Source organism: Caloenas nicobarica, chromosome 1 (genome assembly GCF_036013445.1).
Source record: "Caloenas nicobarica isolate bCalNic1 chromosome 1, bCalNic1.hap1, whole genome shotgun sequence".
Classification (NCBI taxonomy): domain Eukaryota; kingdom Metazoa; phylum Chordata; class Aves; order Columbiformes; family Columbidae; genus Caloenas; species Caloenas nicobarica.
Genome location: NC_088245.1, coordinates 43422428 through 43439464, shown reverse-complemented (window position 1 = coordinate 43439464; position 17037 = coordinate 43422428). Strand labels below are relative to the sequence as shown.

Genomic DNA, 17037 nt, shown 5'->3' with positions numbered 1-17037 from the left:
CTGGCTTTAAGATATCTGGCATGTATGCTGCTGAGGAAATTGGTGCAGCAGCAAAAATTCTGCATGGGCTGCAGAATGCTGCTGAGAAGCTATATATAAAACTGCCACAGTTCCATGCTTTAGCCAGTTGAAACACTTATAATCCAGAAAGTGGTATATATGAAGCAGGTTCCTGCTCTTTAGGTGGGCTCATGGACTTTCCTAGACATCCTCCAACCTTGGATGATGTCTTTTTTTGTTTTTCCAATATGTTTCGAAACATTTTCTAATGGAGTGAGTGTTCCTGACCACCAAATTAAAGTGCAGTGACAAGCATGTTACTTGCCTTGGTTGTTTTTCCTGGACCCTTTAGAAATAGTTCATAGAGTCCCTGGGGACTGTAGACCACAGGCTGAAAATCACTTAATAATTATCTTTCCTGTTGCCTTGCAGATTCCTGGGACATAGCATCTCTTTGAGCAGAAGGACCAGGGTGTTGAATTCACAAGTGCAGTCATTGCTTATTTGAGACAGAAGGCATATTTTTTAGGTCAGGACAGTGGGGTAAGCAGCGTAAAAAGATCCTGAGAGAGAACAAAAAGGGCTAAGTGACATTTAGTCTGTGATATGAATTATTTTCTTGATTTAGTTCTGCATTTTAAACTTTTCTTTGGAAGGTGAGGCGAGAAGTGAGTTTATAGGGTAAAAAACACAGGTTAGACTTACTCTGCTGTAGCTAGCTTTTTGTTTGTTTGTTTGGTTTTTTTTTTGTTTTTTTGTGGGTGTTTTTTGGCTTAGGTTTAGGAACAGTCTTTGTCTGTTTCTCCTTCAATTGTATTTTTAACTTTTGGCAGAGTCACACTGTCTTGAAGATGCTTATTTTTATAGATTTCAGAAAACAAAACAAAATAAAAACAAGCTATTTGTATCTCCATGCTTATGTCGTTCAAAGTCATAGCCATGACTTTCAATGGTCAAAACAGCACCCAACAACTGTTTTTCTACAGCTGTGGAGAGCTTGGATAACACTTGATAGTGCTAAAGGTACAATATATTTTCCCCAAAGCCCCCTTCTTTGCTTCCAGTAAGAGGAAGTTCTTATTTATGGGACAGCTGCCAAAAGATGAAATATTATAAAACTGCTTTTCTCCAAGTTTGTACCAGAAGCTGATATTTCCTAGAGTAGAAATCACTGCTTCCATGGAGAGGCAATTTATGCTGAGATCTTGAGACACACATACATCACTGTGTATGAGTATCTCGTCCCCCTCTGTGCTGCTTCTGGCCCCAGACACTAAGGTTTTGCTCCCTTCCTGCATGGTGGGGTGGGTGGTGGGTGGCAGCAGGGCTCCCTGTGCTCTGCGTTCAGATGTCGGCTATTGCTATACTAATCCCATGGTTCTTCTTCTTCTGAAAACTCTCTAAATGTTTACATGGATGAGGAACTTCCCTGTATTTCAGTGCCAGCAATGGGAAGATCTTTTTGAGGAGGTAGCATGCTGCCATCTGCCAGCTGTGGCTTTGCAAGCCAACCCTTGTGCTATTAGGCAGTTCTGCAGTGCATTGTGGAAAGCCAAAAGCTATTCCATCTCCTTTTCCTACTTTCAGTTGGACTTACAGGGCAACAAGAAAGCAGATAAAGGCTGGAAGGGCAGCAGGATGGGACAGTGATGCTGTATCAAGGGAGTCTTCCTTTGGCACAGCCTCACTCAGAATGATTTTGCATCAAGGCCTGAGAAGCATGGGCTGCTAGGGCAGGGTTTTAGGGCTCTGTTTTTACAGTCTTGTAAAGAACGTCATTGTCATAAAAGGAGCTTTCTGGTATTTCTTAATCTAAAAGTCCAATAAAAATCTAAGTGGGAAAACATACCCAAGTCACCTTTATTTTCTGTTTATAGCTCCAGTTTTCACAATATGCCACCAACATTGCTGTCTGACCAGACAAAGGTATGTCCTCAATAAGGACATCTCTGTATTAAGGAAATTCTCCTTGAATTTGGCATGGCCAGGAGCTGGGCAACCAGCACTGTGTGCAGCAGAGATGCAGGGCACAGTCACCCTTGGATGAACAGCAGACAGAACCAGTATAAGCATGTGGGGAGCCCCAAGAGAGGAGGACATATTTGCCAGCCACTGTCATCATCCTCCAAAAGGAGGTTAAAGGAGGCAGTGCAGGGGGTGGGGAGTGAGAATTGGAGAGGTTGCCCGCTCACACACCTGCAGCCTTGCCACCTACAGTACTAGAACAAAAGCAATGCCAGATCAGTCCCAGTCTGTGCTTACTGGTACTGACAGTAAATGCAAGGGGTGGCCTTGCTTCTGCAGCTGGACTTCACTCTCAGTGAATTTATATTTCTACAAGTAAATTATTAGCATCTTTCTGCTTTGATCCCCAGAGGAATCTGCAATTTTGCCTCTGATTCAGCTATGTCAGGTGTGGACCCTGCGTGTTGGACACAATTAGCACGTCTGAATGTTAAGCGCCGAGTTTCTGTCCTATGTGGGTCTTGCCAGTGGTTCTAAGGCAATAATTCTCCACCACGGCCTTGCTTTGGGTAACTCATAAAACATAATATCCTAGGTTAAAATATCAGTGAGCATGAGGCAGTGTCTTCTGGTTTGCCATAGATGTCTAAAATGTTAAACCAACAAAATACCTAGTCTTCTCCAAAATGTTCCTTCTTGCTGGTTACCTCATGAAGGCTAAGATCTTTGCATCTCTTTTCATATTAAAGCCCTCAGGCCCATTACTTCAATGAGCTTAGCTGGATTTTATTGCCAGGATCAGTTGCCAACCCTTAGAAGAGCTTCAGGTTGATACTGGGAATGGTGGTACCTCAAAAACCAAATGTGGAAAAACTAGGAGAAAACATAGTTGCTTGAAACAGGGCACAAAAGAACACTTAGAGCTTCTCCTAAGGACCCAGAAAACTGGACTAGTGACCAGTTGCAGTAAATGTATGGTGACTTATGGGAGCAAGGTCAACTTTTAGCATCAGAGGTTCTAACCCTGCATGCAGAGGAAGGCTATGAAGTGTATTTTTTATCTTGAAACTACTAGGACAAGATCATTTTATCTACCCACAGGAACTTTACTAACCCAACTTCCAGCAGCTTCTAATCTCCACCATGTCTTGTCTGAATTCTTGAAATGCTGCAGTTAATTAACACTGACTTAAAAGAAAAAAACAATCTCCCACTATCACTTATTACAATGTATTGTAACTATATTTAAAGGCACCTCACCTTTCTAGGTGAGGGAGAATTTAGAGCTTTTAATATTTATCAAAAAAATTTGTTCTAACATGGAAACTATTATTTGCTGTTGATTACAACTGGCTAAACAATGAATGACCACAGTGTCCTCTGCTTTGGAGCAGCAAGAGAAGTAGGAAAGCTTTGCTTTTGACAGTATAGTACTACTGTTTCTTCCAAGGCAAGTGTTGGGGAAACTTACGGGTGACAGCAAACAAAGTGACATATTTTTTCTGTATTCCGAGATGAGCAAAAGGTGACACTACTACTTATTTATCTATTAGGTATGAATGAGTTTATTGTGTGAACTCCTTGCCTAAGGGTAACATGGATAGTAAAGATTTCTATAGGTTCCGAAAGTGTTTGTACTGAGTCATGAAGGAAAAATTTCAGAGAGCTGTGAAACACAAAGACATCAGCTCTGCCTCAGGATGTCCTTGGGTGCAAGTCACTGGAAGCTGCTAGATTACGTTAGTGATGTACTGTTACATATTGCCACCTTCTCGTATCTTCTCCTTTGCATCCATTACCGGCCACAGCTGGAGACAGAACACCGAGTTTGAGAGACCTTTTGTCTGATTTGGTAGAGACACTTGTACCTTCTTATGCTTTTTTTGAATGTTTCTGATTTAAATTAGACATGCAGAAGACAGCAGTGAAGCTCTATCTTTTCCTGTCCCATAGCAATAGCCTAGAAATTTTGCAGTGCCTGTGTCAAACTCTGTGACATTGGTGTAATGTATGTGCCAATCTCCATTTTTTTCAAAGACTTATGTACGAGTGTAAAGCCTATCATATTCAAACACAGCCCTTGCTTATGGGCTCCCACGTGTACACCAGTGGGTAAGGGTGGGTGATAGACTGTCAAAACCACCTGGCATCATGTTGGTGACGTCCTTTGTATCTCTGACTTGAAAACTTCTCCAGCAGGCCTGCACAAGGGCTCGTAGCTGCCTGAGCCACAGATGTTAGTCGCAGCATTTCTATCCTCCATCCTGTCACACAGTCTTGGGTTGAAGACCTACAGGGCACAGATCACATGGAAGGTTGTTCCTGAGGTTCATTATTCCCTCTGTCAGAAATAAGCAATGTGATTCTTATCTGAATTTGTCAAATACTATTAATAGTGTTCAGCTAATAGTTTTCAGCTACTGAATATGATTTTACTTTTGCTGCTTGAAAGAAAGCCTGATCTATCAGAAATCCATTCTCATGAAATCATTGCTGGGCCTGACCAAATAGCCTTTTGACTCTTCCTTTAGTAAACCAAACAGGGGGTTTGGATCCCTATGGAAAGTAATTAAGCCATTTCAGGTTACTGATTACTGCTTAGCATCTGAGCTGCGGCAATGAGCTGTGCTTGCACACTGAGCTTGCAGCAAGCAGAAAGGATACATGCAAGCATAAACCACCATGAACTGTATTTTATTTGACAATTGGAGCAGCCAAAGAGGTCGCCTTCTCTGACCCAGTCAATGAGCAGTAACTTTTGAAGCTGTGGCATCCCACTTGTTCTGGATGTGTGTCTGAGCCCTGAGCTAATTTACCCCCTCTGTGCACATTCAGTGCCTTATCACAAAGCCCGAGGGATTGAAGGGGCTGTGGAAACAGATTCCTCTTCTCGTTTTTAAGTAGTGACAAAGCAAAGACGTGCGAGGGCAGTGGATGTTTTGCACATTGTTGTGTAGCTCCTGGACACAATTCCAATCGGAAAACAAGTCAGAAGTTTTGTACTATTTGGACCACTTGGGACCTTTTTTTGGGGCTCAGAGAAAAATTGCAGGCAGTCCCCACAGTACAACTTTTTTCAGTCCTTCAAAAGAGGTGATTTAAAATTTGCTCTGTAATTATGTTATTAGAACTAGCAGCAATTTCTTCCTGCTTGCAATTAGGTTAATATTATATTTATCTCTATCATTTTTGTCTGCATGAACTTAGGAATCTTTGTTTTAATTGACTAGTTTAGATAGATGAAGAGATAAAGTTCTTCTGGCAGTAGACACCCGAAGGCTCCAAACTTCTCATGTTGAATCACAGTATCGGCCTGGGACTGGGGTAGTGAGGGTGAGGAAATATTCCTTCCTGCAGAGCTTATCAAAAGCATCTTGGGATCAGAGTAGCTAATTATTCAGGTTAAACACTACTTGAAGGTCTTTTGAATACAGATTTTATATACATAGAAAAGTTACCTGTTAGAAGGATATAAAACCATAGCACTTTTTCAGTTAGGTAGTTCACTGTTTTGCAGCCAGGTTGGTTTTTTTTTTTTGAGCCTGAGCTGATCCAAAGCCTATGGAAGTCAATGGAAAAACTCCAAAGAGATTTCTGGCTTTAAGTCAAGGAATTAAGTTGTACGCCTTAGTGCCACAGGATATTATTGTACTAAAGAGCTTATTAAGATTAAAAATGGGATTAGGCTTTGCCATGAATGAATGCAAAGAGGTTATATGGCTGGGATAAAGCTGCAAAGCTTTTTTCTGCCCTTCATGGAAATGGTTCCAGACTGACGCCAAAAAAAAATTTACATGTCATAGCATAACACACAATGAGGTCCATCAAGTATATTCCAAAGTGTAGAAATCTTGCACTAAAGATAGGATGTGGAACTAAAATGTCACTTTTTTTTTTTTTTTCCCAAGAAACAATTTTTGATGATCAGTGAAAGGAAAACGTTTCATGTAATTCAGTGCTGTTTCTTTCGAGCCTTAGATTTTTGCTTGTATTTTGTATTTATTTTTCCAAATGAGCTTTTGGCTGAAGTTGCTTCCTTAGCCCCCAGAGAATCAGCAGAGGACCCCCAGCACTGCAGGGCAGAAGCCTGCGGAGGAGATCTAGGGCTGTGGGGATGTGAGGAGACCTGGGCCAGCTGCTGTCAGCAGGAGCAAGGAGGGAAAGGCTTTCCAGAAGTGCATTGTCTCACAGAAATAAAAGATGAAGCACACGGGAAGAGGCAGAAATGGGAGGAGAGTGGGGCAGGGAGGATGCCGGAGAGGGGGAGCAGACAGCGTAGTGCCAGGGACAAGGGGTGGTGTCACACAGATACAAAGTGTGGGAATCAGCTTGCCCATGCCTCAGCTTGACACAGGGTTGCTGAGGACTGGCACTTACTGCATGCGCATCTGCCCTGTGCTTTCGCAAGGCACAGTGAGTGGGAGGCCATTGCTGCTGGACCTGCTCTCTGGCGGAGAAGCAGGAGGTGGTGTGGGCTGTCTGGTGCTTGCTGGAGGCCAAGGGCAGGTATAGCTGCCTTTCCCAGAGGGGTCACTGGGTGCTAATGGGGTGCGGGTCTAAGCCAATGGTCACTACTCTTTTTTTTTGTTTGTTTGTTTTCCACAGAAACAGTAAGTCCTGGCTGGTAACAGGGAGCAGGGGTGAAAGCTCACCTGCAATGTGTTTTTTTTTCTCCTGTCATATTAATGTGTTTCTATTTTTTCACTTGTCTGTTTGTGTCTTGCTATCAGAATCTTACAGATGGCTGCTAAGCAGAGCTATTATACCTGTGTATTGAACTTTGATATTGTAATCACTGAGCATAAATTTCATATGGAAACCAAACTTACTTTCTATATGTCACTACCGCACAGCTTGAGAGAAAGGACTGATGGCCATGGCCCAGTGCGACTGCCTTTCCTCCTGCAGGAACTATGCCTGATCCATACCAGATGTTCTCTGCAGGGGATTCTTGGATGCTTTCTACAGTCCAGCCGCAAACGTCCTAAGTAACAGAGTCTTCCCACTTCCCGTGGGACAACAGGACTGCTTTCCCAAGGAAGGCATTTGTTAGGACTTCTTAATAACAGCTACTTCAAATTTTGGTGGTTTGTTATGTTCAGATAGATTTTCCTTGTTTCATCCTAGCTCCTTGTGCTCCTTTGTTGTCTGTACCCTACAGCTACCTCCAGATGGGAATGACAGCTCCACCTGGTTGTTTCAGGTGGCTGCACATGCTGGAGCAAATTCCCTGCTGTCTGTGGAGTCCTTACTCCTCCTTTCTTCATTTTTCTGCCTATATGTTTCTTTCCTCTCCCTCCTGCTTCTACGTTAGCTTGAAATGCTTAACAGTTCATCAGCCTCTGTCCTCAAAAAACCTAAAACTGAATGAAGATTTCTGAATGGGGATGCAACAGTGTTAATTTCCTCTCGGGTTTCTCATAATATAGCTCCTTGTGGTACTTTTTCTGTATAGGCAGCTTTGGTCCAAAATTGCTTCATTTACTAACCATATTTCATTGAAATTTCATTACTGACTTGTTTTTCCCTTGCTCTTGTCTGTGACTGGTGCTTACCAGATCTTCTCCTAGCTTAAGATTTGTGTTGCAAAGGACTGTTCCCTGGTGCCTCCGTCTGTGTGTTCCTCATCCCAACTGTCTATGTGTGACCTGGCCATGTACTGACATTTTCAGGACTGTTTGTGCTGCATCTTCACTGTTCCCCTCCTTGTTAGTGAAGGCTGGAGTAACACATTGGCTTGGAGATCAGGATTATTACTAATTCATTAGTTCCCAGTGAGGTTCTTACAAAACGCCTGGCATGGAAAGACCTTGATCCTAGCAAGGGTTTCTGGTAATGCTGCAGTTGCTAAATCCAAATCTAACAGTACTTGTTTCCTATGTGGCTGGCCTAATGTTATTTTTCTTCCTTTACCTTCAGACCTGCAGCCAGCTCCCCCAGTGCAGATAGATGCAAGCTTGCTATGCCCAAGCCAGCAGCTGCCTGCATGTTAAGGTGGATAGGTTTGAACTAATTTGTGTTGAACTAGCTTGTGAGATGAGCAAATGAGCTTGCCTTCTCCTTGTGCTTAGAGAAACCAGTGTGGGGTTTTGATGAAGCAATGTGAGTTTGTGCTTCAGGTAACTTGTGGGGCAGAGGCCTATGCATGGCCCTATCTCCCATCTGTCTATAACCTGCTGTGCCCTTCTTCGCCCTCTGTAAGCTTGCATAGATCACACTTCCAAGGCATATGTCCTAGCAGCCTACATTACAGGAGGTGTTAACGGTCTTGGGATTTCCATCTTTTGCTCCTTCTGGTGTCCTAATCAGGGGAAACAAAACACAGGTTATTGAGTTCTCCTAATAACACAAGATACAGATTCTCCCACTGATGTTATTCCTGGTGACCTACTCTGTTACCTGTGATTACATGGCCATTGTGGTGGTAGTCTGGAGCAACCCTTGCTCTCACATTTTGATGTGTTTCTCCTCAAGCTCCCTTTCTTCCTGGATGGTTGTGCTGCTTCAGCCACTGTCCCCCAGATAGAGCAAGGCCTCTTGTAAGAGAACAAATTCGGCATGCTCAGTGGATGCCCCTTGTAGATCGTTTCTGCCTTGTGTAGATGCTTTTCTTCGGTACCATGGCACACTTGGAGCTCCTGCAAGCACTCCATGGCACAGTCCATGGGGCAGAACCCAGTGTACTGCTCTGACAGGCAGCTCGCAGAGCAGGGGCTTCACTACATTGCTGCTCCACGCTCTCCATGTTCTTGAAGGGATTTTTTCTTCCTATGCACTTTTCCTGTGCTGACCAAACTCTCAGGGTACCAACAACCTTCTCTACTTCCAGTGCCCCCCTGACTGAAGTCATACTCTTCCATAGGCATGTAGTTCATCTGTGTTGTATCCCCTGTGTGCACAGCCATGGGGACAGGCTGGTGTGTGTTGCGTACGTGCTGGTGATTGCTATGCTCAGCCACTTCATGTATGGCCTCAGGAATGTGAGAGGCCCTCATAAAAATGCCAGAGACAAGAAAGTGTTTGAAAATGCCTGAAGACGATGAGCCTTCATAGTGAAAGTATCTGTTTTACCCAGCAGGAGCAGCATGGGCCAAAAATCTCACCACAGTTATGCTAAACTTCAAGAAGGGGAACCACATTAAAAATGAGAGCACTTGTTAAAGATAAGCTAAAAGTTGCAACTGATAAAATTAAATCCTTATGTGCTCCCCACACAGAGGCTTCAACCACCCTACTCCCTACCGGTGGATTACAGTTGGTGTGGGGAAGCCTGGGAGCCATAAGTGCTCCCTGCCTTGGGCAGTCAGGACAACCTCTGGAGGTGCAGGTACACAACATCAGGGTACTAAGCTGAGGCCAGCTTTAACAACCCTGGAATCCCTACAGGGACTGGGAGTAAGGTTTCAAAGTTAAGCAGTCCAGTATGAGGAAATTCCAGAGTTGAGCACATTCATAAGCATGTGATACCATCTTTAATTTTAGTTGCCTGATCTTCTGGTTGTTTTGGTTTGGTTTTGGTTTTTTTTTTTTTGATATGTCCAGATTTGCGTCACAGTGGTGTGGTGATGCTGAAACAGACTGTTGGCTGGAATATCCTGCCCACTCTGAGTGATGCTCAACAAGTCATTCATAGGAGCCATTATCTAAATGCTTTCAAAATACATACTCGCTGTTCCTCGGATCTCTAAGCTGAGGCCCTGGATCTTACTGTCTGAGTGAGATCAGACTCAGAGAGAGTGAGACTCACTAATGAATACTTACAGCTTCAACTGCAACCAATGACAGCTGTGTTTTAAACACCAAAACATAATATAATGTTAAGTACTCTGAAAAATCAAGTACTGGAGACCTAAAGGCGACGGATACTCTTGACATTAATTTTTCCAACTCTCAAGATCCATCATATAAGATAGAAAAATGCCCCACCAAATATACATATTGTCACAGTACATTTTTAATTAATGATCAATACCATAGGAGAATATGATAGTGGCTTGATACTGAGTAAGGTGCTGATTTGCAAACTGTCAGAGGATGGGAATCTTGGGCTGATCATCTTCAGATCTCCTGAAGAGCCGAACTTACACTGAAGGATTTTTTTTTTTTAATTGGAATACCTGAGGTGATCTAAATGTTACGGAGAAGGAAAAGCAAGACATATTCTTCTCTCTTAACCCAAGGTTCATGTTTCTTTTCCTGAAGAGATTTAAATTTATATAACTGTCTCACTAGAGCCAGAAACCGGGGTCAGTGGGGATGAGACTCATCTTTGAGGGCACTTTTGGTCTGCCATAGAATTTTCTAGACATCGGCTAAGTCAGTTCTATTAAATCATAGTAACTATGTGAAAGGATGTTTCTCTGGCTTTTAAAGTGCTGGAAAGGACTTATAAAATGTCACCAAAAATGGCTCCTAGCTAACTCATATTTTGTCTCACAAGATAGCGTTCAAAGCCAAAAGACTTTCAATTAGACACTCAGTGATGAGGTGCAAGAAAAAAGCTCCAAAGACAGCACAAAAGAGAATGTTTTTTAAGGCTGAGACCTGGCAGCATACACCAGGAGACAATTGAATCTGACTAGCTTGAAACTCATATGAACATTCAGAAAGCTCAGCAACAACAAGAAGCAAAAGAAGACGAGCATTTGCAGCTCTATCTTGTAGCCATAGCAATGAGAAGGCACTAAGTGGCATTCATGTCTAAGTCATTTATTGCTATAAGATAGAAACATGCTGACAGTTGCATAAAAAGTCCCAAAAGACATAACAGGCCAAAAGATTTCAGCTCTGAGGAAACCGTGTGCACCATGCCTGTGAGAATACACCAGTCATCACTCAGGCAAAAACTGCTGCTCAGATGATATCACAGCATCACAGTTAGTCTTTATTGCCTGTTGTTTGGAGATAAGTAGCTGGTTTTCTCTCATGAGGAGTGGTGAGTTGCTTTCAGAAGTTTCCTAAAGAATGAAAAGCTAAGCCATCTGCCTTAATCTGGATAATTTTGTAAGCAAGTCAGACTACATTCTTAAGAACTTTTTAAAATTCATTTTTATTGCTTTTGACTTGTTTTTATAGTAAAAGAACAAAGAGTAACATATTACAATGTCTGTAGGCTGAAGTCCTTCAACAAGCTACTTTAACACATTTGCTTTCTTGCACCATAGCCATCTCTCACGGTTTGAAAAGTGGAAGTTTCAGGGTCTATAGCTCATTAGAAAAAACTCAGAACCTCAGACAAAACAATTGTGAGGATGTTTTAATACTCCTCTTCTAAGTCGCAAAACTCCTTGCAAGTAAAGGAATGAATGTAATCCCTATTAATGAATAGAAATTATTTTAAAAATAAGTAACAAACTGTGTTGACTCAAAACACCTTCTGACACAGCATATCAGCCAGGCATGAGAGCTGGGGTACATATGTTGGACTCCTCTAGGAAGGAGAATGGAGTAGTTGTCTCATCAGAGAACTACTGGAGCTGGGATTATGGCAGAACTATACCAGGACCCATCTGTTCGCTGAAATGCTTCAGTCCCTGGACTAAGGAGAACTTTGCTTTTACACCAGGATTTTCTGACAGAGGACCTCACTATCTTTGGACTGTTTTCCCAAGGCCTGGGATGAAAAGTGAGCAAAAGTACTAATTCAAAGGTTCTCTTCCTGTTGTTCTGCTCAAAAAAAAAGGAAAATTCAATGATAATTGAGGCAGCCAGCTTGCAGGATCCAAAACTGGATCCAATGGGTCTTTTCCCAGATAGAAGCGGACAGACTGAGAAGGTGAAATAAGGATCACATACTACAGGATGGTGTAACATGAGGGAAAGCACAAGAGCATTGACGTGGGAACGTTCACATTTAACCACAGAAGGAGAGGGCTAGCACATGAGCTTCAAAAAAAATTCAAATCAGTTCCCTATAGTAAAAGCTAAATAAAATGTCATTTACATAAAGAACACTTAGGGAAAGAAAAAAAGCCTTAAAAGGTAAGAAAGGCTGGAGAAACTGGGAGTAAGTGGAAAAGACAGATTGCCTTTGCCCAAGGAAATAGCTGTGTGCTGCAATTAGCTAAATGGTACATGACTCCTGCGCTGTGATTGTGTTGTGGTTCTGAACTGCTCATTACTTTACTGCTGTTTCTAATGGCAGGAGTGCTAAATAATAAAAGCTGTATGCTGGACTGCCAATAGAAATTTCCTTTAGCTTTTGGTGCTGAAGCTGTATTTTAAATGAAATCTGCTAGCTTTTATTTCTGGAATAACAGTAGCAGATAACTATAGCCCAACTATGGATTTATAGCAATGCTTTACAAGTTGGGATTGATCTTTTAGGCAGGATTTTCTCTCCTCTCCACAGCCACTCCTTGCTCCTATGCACATGTTCAGCATGGGAAAGATAAGCTACGGGGAGGTAGTTCTTATGCAATGAGGTTTGTCAAGCTGAAGGCAATGATTAAAAATGCCATCTCCTCTTATGAATATTATGTAGCTACAACAAAGCTCTCTCCTTGCCTCCAAATAAAACAAAAGCCCTTCCTTAACGCCAGGGCAGCAGGGAATCTCGGTGCCTTCCCCGAGCATTTAATCGGCTATGAGTGACTCCCCTCTCACCAGCACTCAGGCTGCCGGAGACCAGGAGACACAAATCGATCGGGTTAAGTGGATCCGCTCCGTGCCTGCATGCATCTACACATCCCAACCTTCCCCTGCCTCCCCACCTCCTCTGTTGTTATCTCTCTCTGGGGAACCACCATTTGCCTGCTGCTACAGACAAGCTCCAGAACTTGAGGTTGCCAGGGAGGTGAAAAGAAAAGCCTTCCTGCTGGTGGGGGGAGGTGGGAAGAGAGACTTGCCCTGTGCTAAATACGGGGAAGAGGGAGCAACTGATGCAATACCGTCTTCTGCTAGATGAGGCAGGACTACTGGCACTGTCTGGTGACAGATCATAATGATTTTCTGTCTTCTTAACTGGCAGCACACATTTCCTGGGGAGCAAATGCCTCATGTAAATAGGTATGGGCCTGGGGACAGTGCAAGTGTCACACGGGGGTCTCCCATTGAAGGAGAAGCAGCACAATGTCATCTGGAGCGCTGCTTCATTGGAGTTGCAACCACTCAGGAGCACAAAAGGGATGAACAGTAGGATTAATTCACTTAGCTATTGATTTCAGACACACACATTCTCAATTAAGATTATTAGAATAGCCAGAGTCTCATGGCTCATAGCTGGTGGGCAATACAGCAGAGACAACATTTGCAAGCTTTTCCCTCCTCTCACTGATGAGGTGAATGTTCCTCTGGGGAAGGGTATCCTACATAAAAGTAGTCTAATGTCTGGACTGGTGACTCATCCTGTTTTCTACAGATATACTCTCAGCAACTAATTGTTGGCCCTGATAACCTCGGGACATACCCACAAAAATCTTATCTAGAAAACTGTCAGGGAGAGAAGGAAGAAAACAGAATAGGCTTGATATAATTAAATATGGACATACATGCACATCCATGCAAACAGTATCTCACCTAACCAGAGGAAAAGTTAACCAGGGGAAAAATTCAAAACCAGCTTCTCCTTATCTCCATACACATGAAGATCTACAACAGTGGGAGAAGATGGGATATGGTGCAGGGACGCATTAAGACATTTTTCAGTAGTCTCATCACATGGAGCGTGAGGTCTGTTCAGGGTCCTGAATAACTTCTTTGCCAAATTAATCTGCAAAGGACTTTCTCATAACTAGCTCTTACAAAACCACCCTGCCCATGAGCAGGTGGATGTAAGGGCCAAAAATAAGTGTCAAAGGTGATGAAGACCATGCTGGGATCTGTGGAGTCACCAGGTGACATGAGTAGAGATGCTGGCACCTTAGATGATCCCAAACTGGGCCAGCTCATGCAGTTCCAGATGGCTGAAAGCTTCCCATGGGCAAATCACGGTGATATCTGCAAAACAGAGAGAGTGAGAAATGGGTTCTGGTCACTGCACTTCTTGGATTTTTTTTGTATTAGTAGAAAGGTTGATTTACTCAGGAAACATGAGAGATGGGAAGACCAAGAATGAAACTCCACTTGAAGGTTAAATGAGCAGATGAGCTCTTCAAATGTGGTACTACCTACCAGACCGAAACAGGTCAGTGTTATTTTTCTCCTGTGCCATCTTTCTCTGTAAGCAAAAGCAAGCCAGCATTTCCTATAGTCTCTTCAGTGACTGTATAAACCGGTGTGAGAATTCATTCTGGTTATGTGTTTTTTCCTGTTGTTAGAAACTGCCTGTAGCCAAACTGTGACCTCCTTGAAGATGTGCAGTCTTAAATCAGATTATGAATAATTTGGTCTACAACATTCAGGATCTGAAACTCATTGATAGATGCAGTTGTTATTGTTAACTAAGAAGTTCTGACTGGCTAGAGCTCATCCAATGTATGTTTCTCAATTCTAGATGGGTGCATGAAATTCTTAAAATTAGGATTCTGGTGATAATGCAAATACTTAACCAGCTGGGATCTAGTTCCTGTAATTTTTGGTATTAATAGCTTAGCATTTGGCATTTCTTTGAGAACTTCATTCTGCTGAAATTCTTAGCCAGAGTATTAGCAGAAAACAAAGACAAAAAAGCACATTTGCAGCCAAATGAAAATATTCAGAAATTGTAGTGTGCCTAAACAGCCTTTCTGTCTTGTAGCGTATGTAAGCATAAGCACGACTGTGGCAGCTTGCAGAGGGAGTTCTGGCCTTCTCTGGTGACTTTGAGAGCTGCAGAGAGACCAAGGAGACTGAGAAGCCACCCCAGATAGCCCTCTCCTCTGCTGAAGCATGGCTGCACTTGTGTTAAAGCAGGCCATGACAACAACACCCTGCAGTGCTTACCTGTGCCCAGTCCCTCCATGCCTGGGATGTCATCTCCAAACCTAAGGGAGAAAAGAACAGGAGAGGGGTGAGTTTGGGCCAACAGCACCCAGGAAAGGGTATCTGCCCTGCACCCCCAGCCAGGGAAGGAGAAGTGTGGGCAGGCAGCAGATGAGAAGGAACAGTTCCAGGCAGGAGAGCTGACAGCCCAAGGGGGCAAGGGGAAGCCTCCTGGCTCCTTGCCCAAGGGGAGATGGTACCTCAGGAGCCCAGCTTAGCAGTGGGGAGCCACCCAACTAGCATGCCTTCTTTTCTTTCCAAAATGCCCTTACCCTTTTACTCCTTTTTTAGGAGGCTTGCTCTTGAACTGCCTTGTCTGTCTCTGCTTGAACTTGGGAGGCCCCTTGCGTGGTGTAGTGGGACCAGTTGGAGCATCTCCAGTGTTGAGGTTGGTGGGTGTGTTCTCACTCATCGCTGGGCTGTGGTGTGTGGCAGGCACACGACTCTCTCAGATCCCTCTGTCTGCAAGATAAAGGCAAGGACTGTGCTTATAATTTCTAGGTAACGGTAGTCAGGTGACAGAATTACGGAAAGTATAATTGTGACAAGAATAAATACAAAGGTATTAAACATAAAGAAAGATTGTAATGCATACAAAGTAAGTAGGATAGCACTGCCTTTCATCTGGCATGCTTGAATTAAGATGCTAAACAAAGGACATTTGAGCTAAGGGCTGGTTCAGGATATAACTAGTAGGAGCTACAAAGACACACTTAAGGCTTAGAGAAATATCCAATACTTGGGAATCATCGTGATATGCTTCACCTCTTCTTATACCTGTGCCTAAGCAGTATCTTTTGGACCACTGATGGGCATGGGATGGGAATTAGATGGGCCCTTAGTCTGGGTGCAGCTGCAATTAGGGCCTCGTATTTGTCAATACCAACCCTAAGGGAAATGGTACAGGAACTTTAAAAGATTGTAAAGAAGGCTAAGGGAAAACATTGGAGACTGTCTTTTGGATAGAAGTTCATTTTTCAGGATTTTGAAGAGCAAAGCCCATAACTTTTCCTAGGACATGTTAATTTTGATATATTTGAGCATTATATTACATGCACTGACCTCTTGTGCATCACACTGCATGTGAACCAAGCCCCACTTGATGGGGGCTAAAAAGTTACCAGAGGGCAAATTTTGTGTGGGAGACATCTCTCTTGCCTTGGATGGCAGAAGTGCTGCACTCAGAGCCCTTTGCTTCCTTCCCAGAGAGGACAGCAATAACTCTCACCAGAGCCCAAGGGGGAGCTTTCAGCCCTTCATCAAATTTTGTGCTAATTACTATTGTAGAATGCTCTGACCAAGTGCATTTATGGAACATAAATAATTGCCAACTTTTTCTCCCCTCCTTGAAGTCACATTCTTCCCCATGACCATTACATAACTCCTATCTCCAGGTGTTTGTCCCTGTGAAGCCAGGCTGATGGAATCGCTGATGGAATTAACTTCAGGATTTGGTACTAAAAGCTAATCCTATTATGTCACCATAGTACTCTGGCCTAATCCCCAACATCACCTGCAGTGACACTCTGGACTTTTAATCTCAGAACTATAAATGCCATCAAAGATGAGTATTTTTTTTTCTTAGTCTGAAGACAGGTCATGTCTTTGACAGTCCTGAAATAGCCAGAGTGCTGGAAAGCAAAGCCTGAAATGCAAGAAGAAAGACCATACAAGCAATCCTCCTATGTCACTTCCACATCAGTGCAAGCAGAAGAGTCATGTTTCTGTGTCTGTGGCAGTGTGGGAATACTTCACCCCTGACATCTTTCCATCTGTGCTGGCAACAGGATGGATCCTAATGATAGCACCTAGAGGCATGCTCGTTCTTCTGTTGCTTGTGGTCGGGCTCCTGTCTCAGCTGTAATATCCCGAGCAGGAGGCTGGATGGGTTCCAGCAGCCCCAAATGGAGCAGCAGATGGTTGTGTCTGCAGCTGAAGTACGCACAGATGCTATTCCCCTGCCTGTAACACAACGCTTCCCAGGCACGCACTGTGCCCACAAACACAGAGTTCAGCCCAGATTGTAGAAGTTACTTATTTGACTGCCACCTCTGCAGCACCTGAACAATTGCCCAGTATTTACAGCTTTATCCTCACAGCAGGGTGGCAGGACAGGAAAACACTATCACCTTCACCTTTCACAGAATGGGAACGGAGGTGCAGTGATTGATA

At 43.3% G+C, this 17037-nt stretch overlaps 1 protein-coding gene across 1 annotated transcript; it reads right to left on the bottom strand.

Annotated features, from left to right (window-relative positions):
* Nucleotides 1-13825: 13825 nt before the first annotated feature.
* On the bottom strand, nt 13826-15277 carry PDE6H (phosphodiesterase 6H). The gene is made up of 3 exons (XM_065658295.1): nt 15138-15277; nt 14827-14867; nt 13826-13902 (listed from the first exon to the last, which is right to left on the bottom strand). The coding sequence occupies exons 1-3, from the start codon at nt 15275-15277 to the stop codon at nt 13826-13828; spliced, it is 258 nt and encodes an 85-aa protein (XP_065514367.1).
* Nucleotides 15278-17037: the final 1760 nt, after the last annotated feature.

Bases quoted from the DNA above. Each gene is read 5' to 3' on its own strand.
- PDE6H (XM_065658295.1), bottom strand. From the start codon at position 15,277: ATGAGTGAGAACACACCCACCAACCTCAACACTGGAGATGCTCCAACT. The intron at 14,868-15,137 runs GTAAGGGCATTT...TTTCTCCCTTAG, and splicing joins CCTAAAAAAGGAGTAAAAGG to GTTTGGAGATGACATCCCAG. The intron at 13,903-14,826 runs GTAAGCACTGCA...TCTGTTTTGCAG, and splicing joins CATGGAGGGACTGGGCACAG to ATATCACCGTGATTTGCCCA.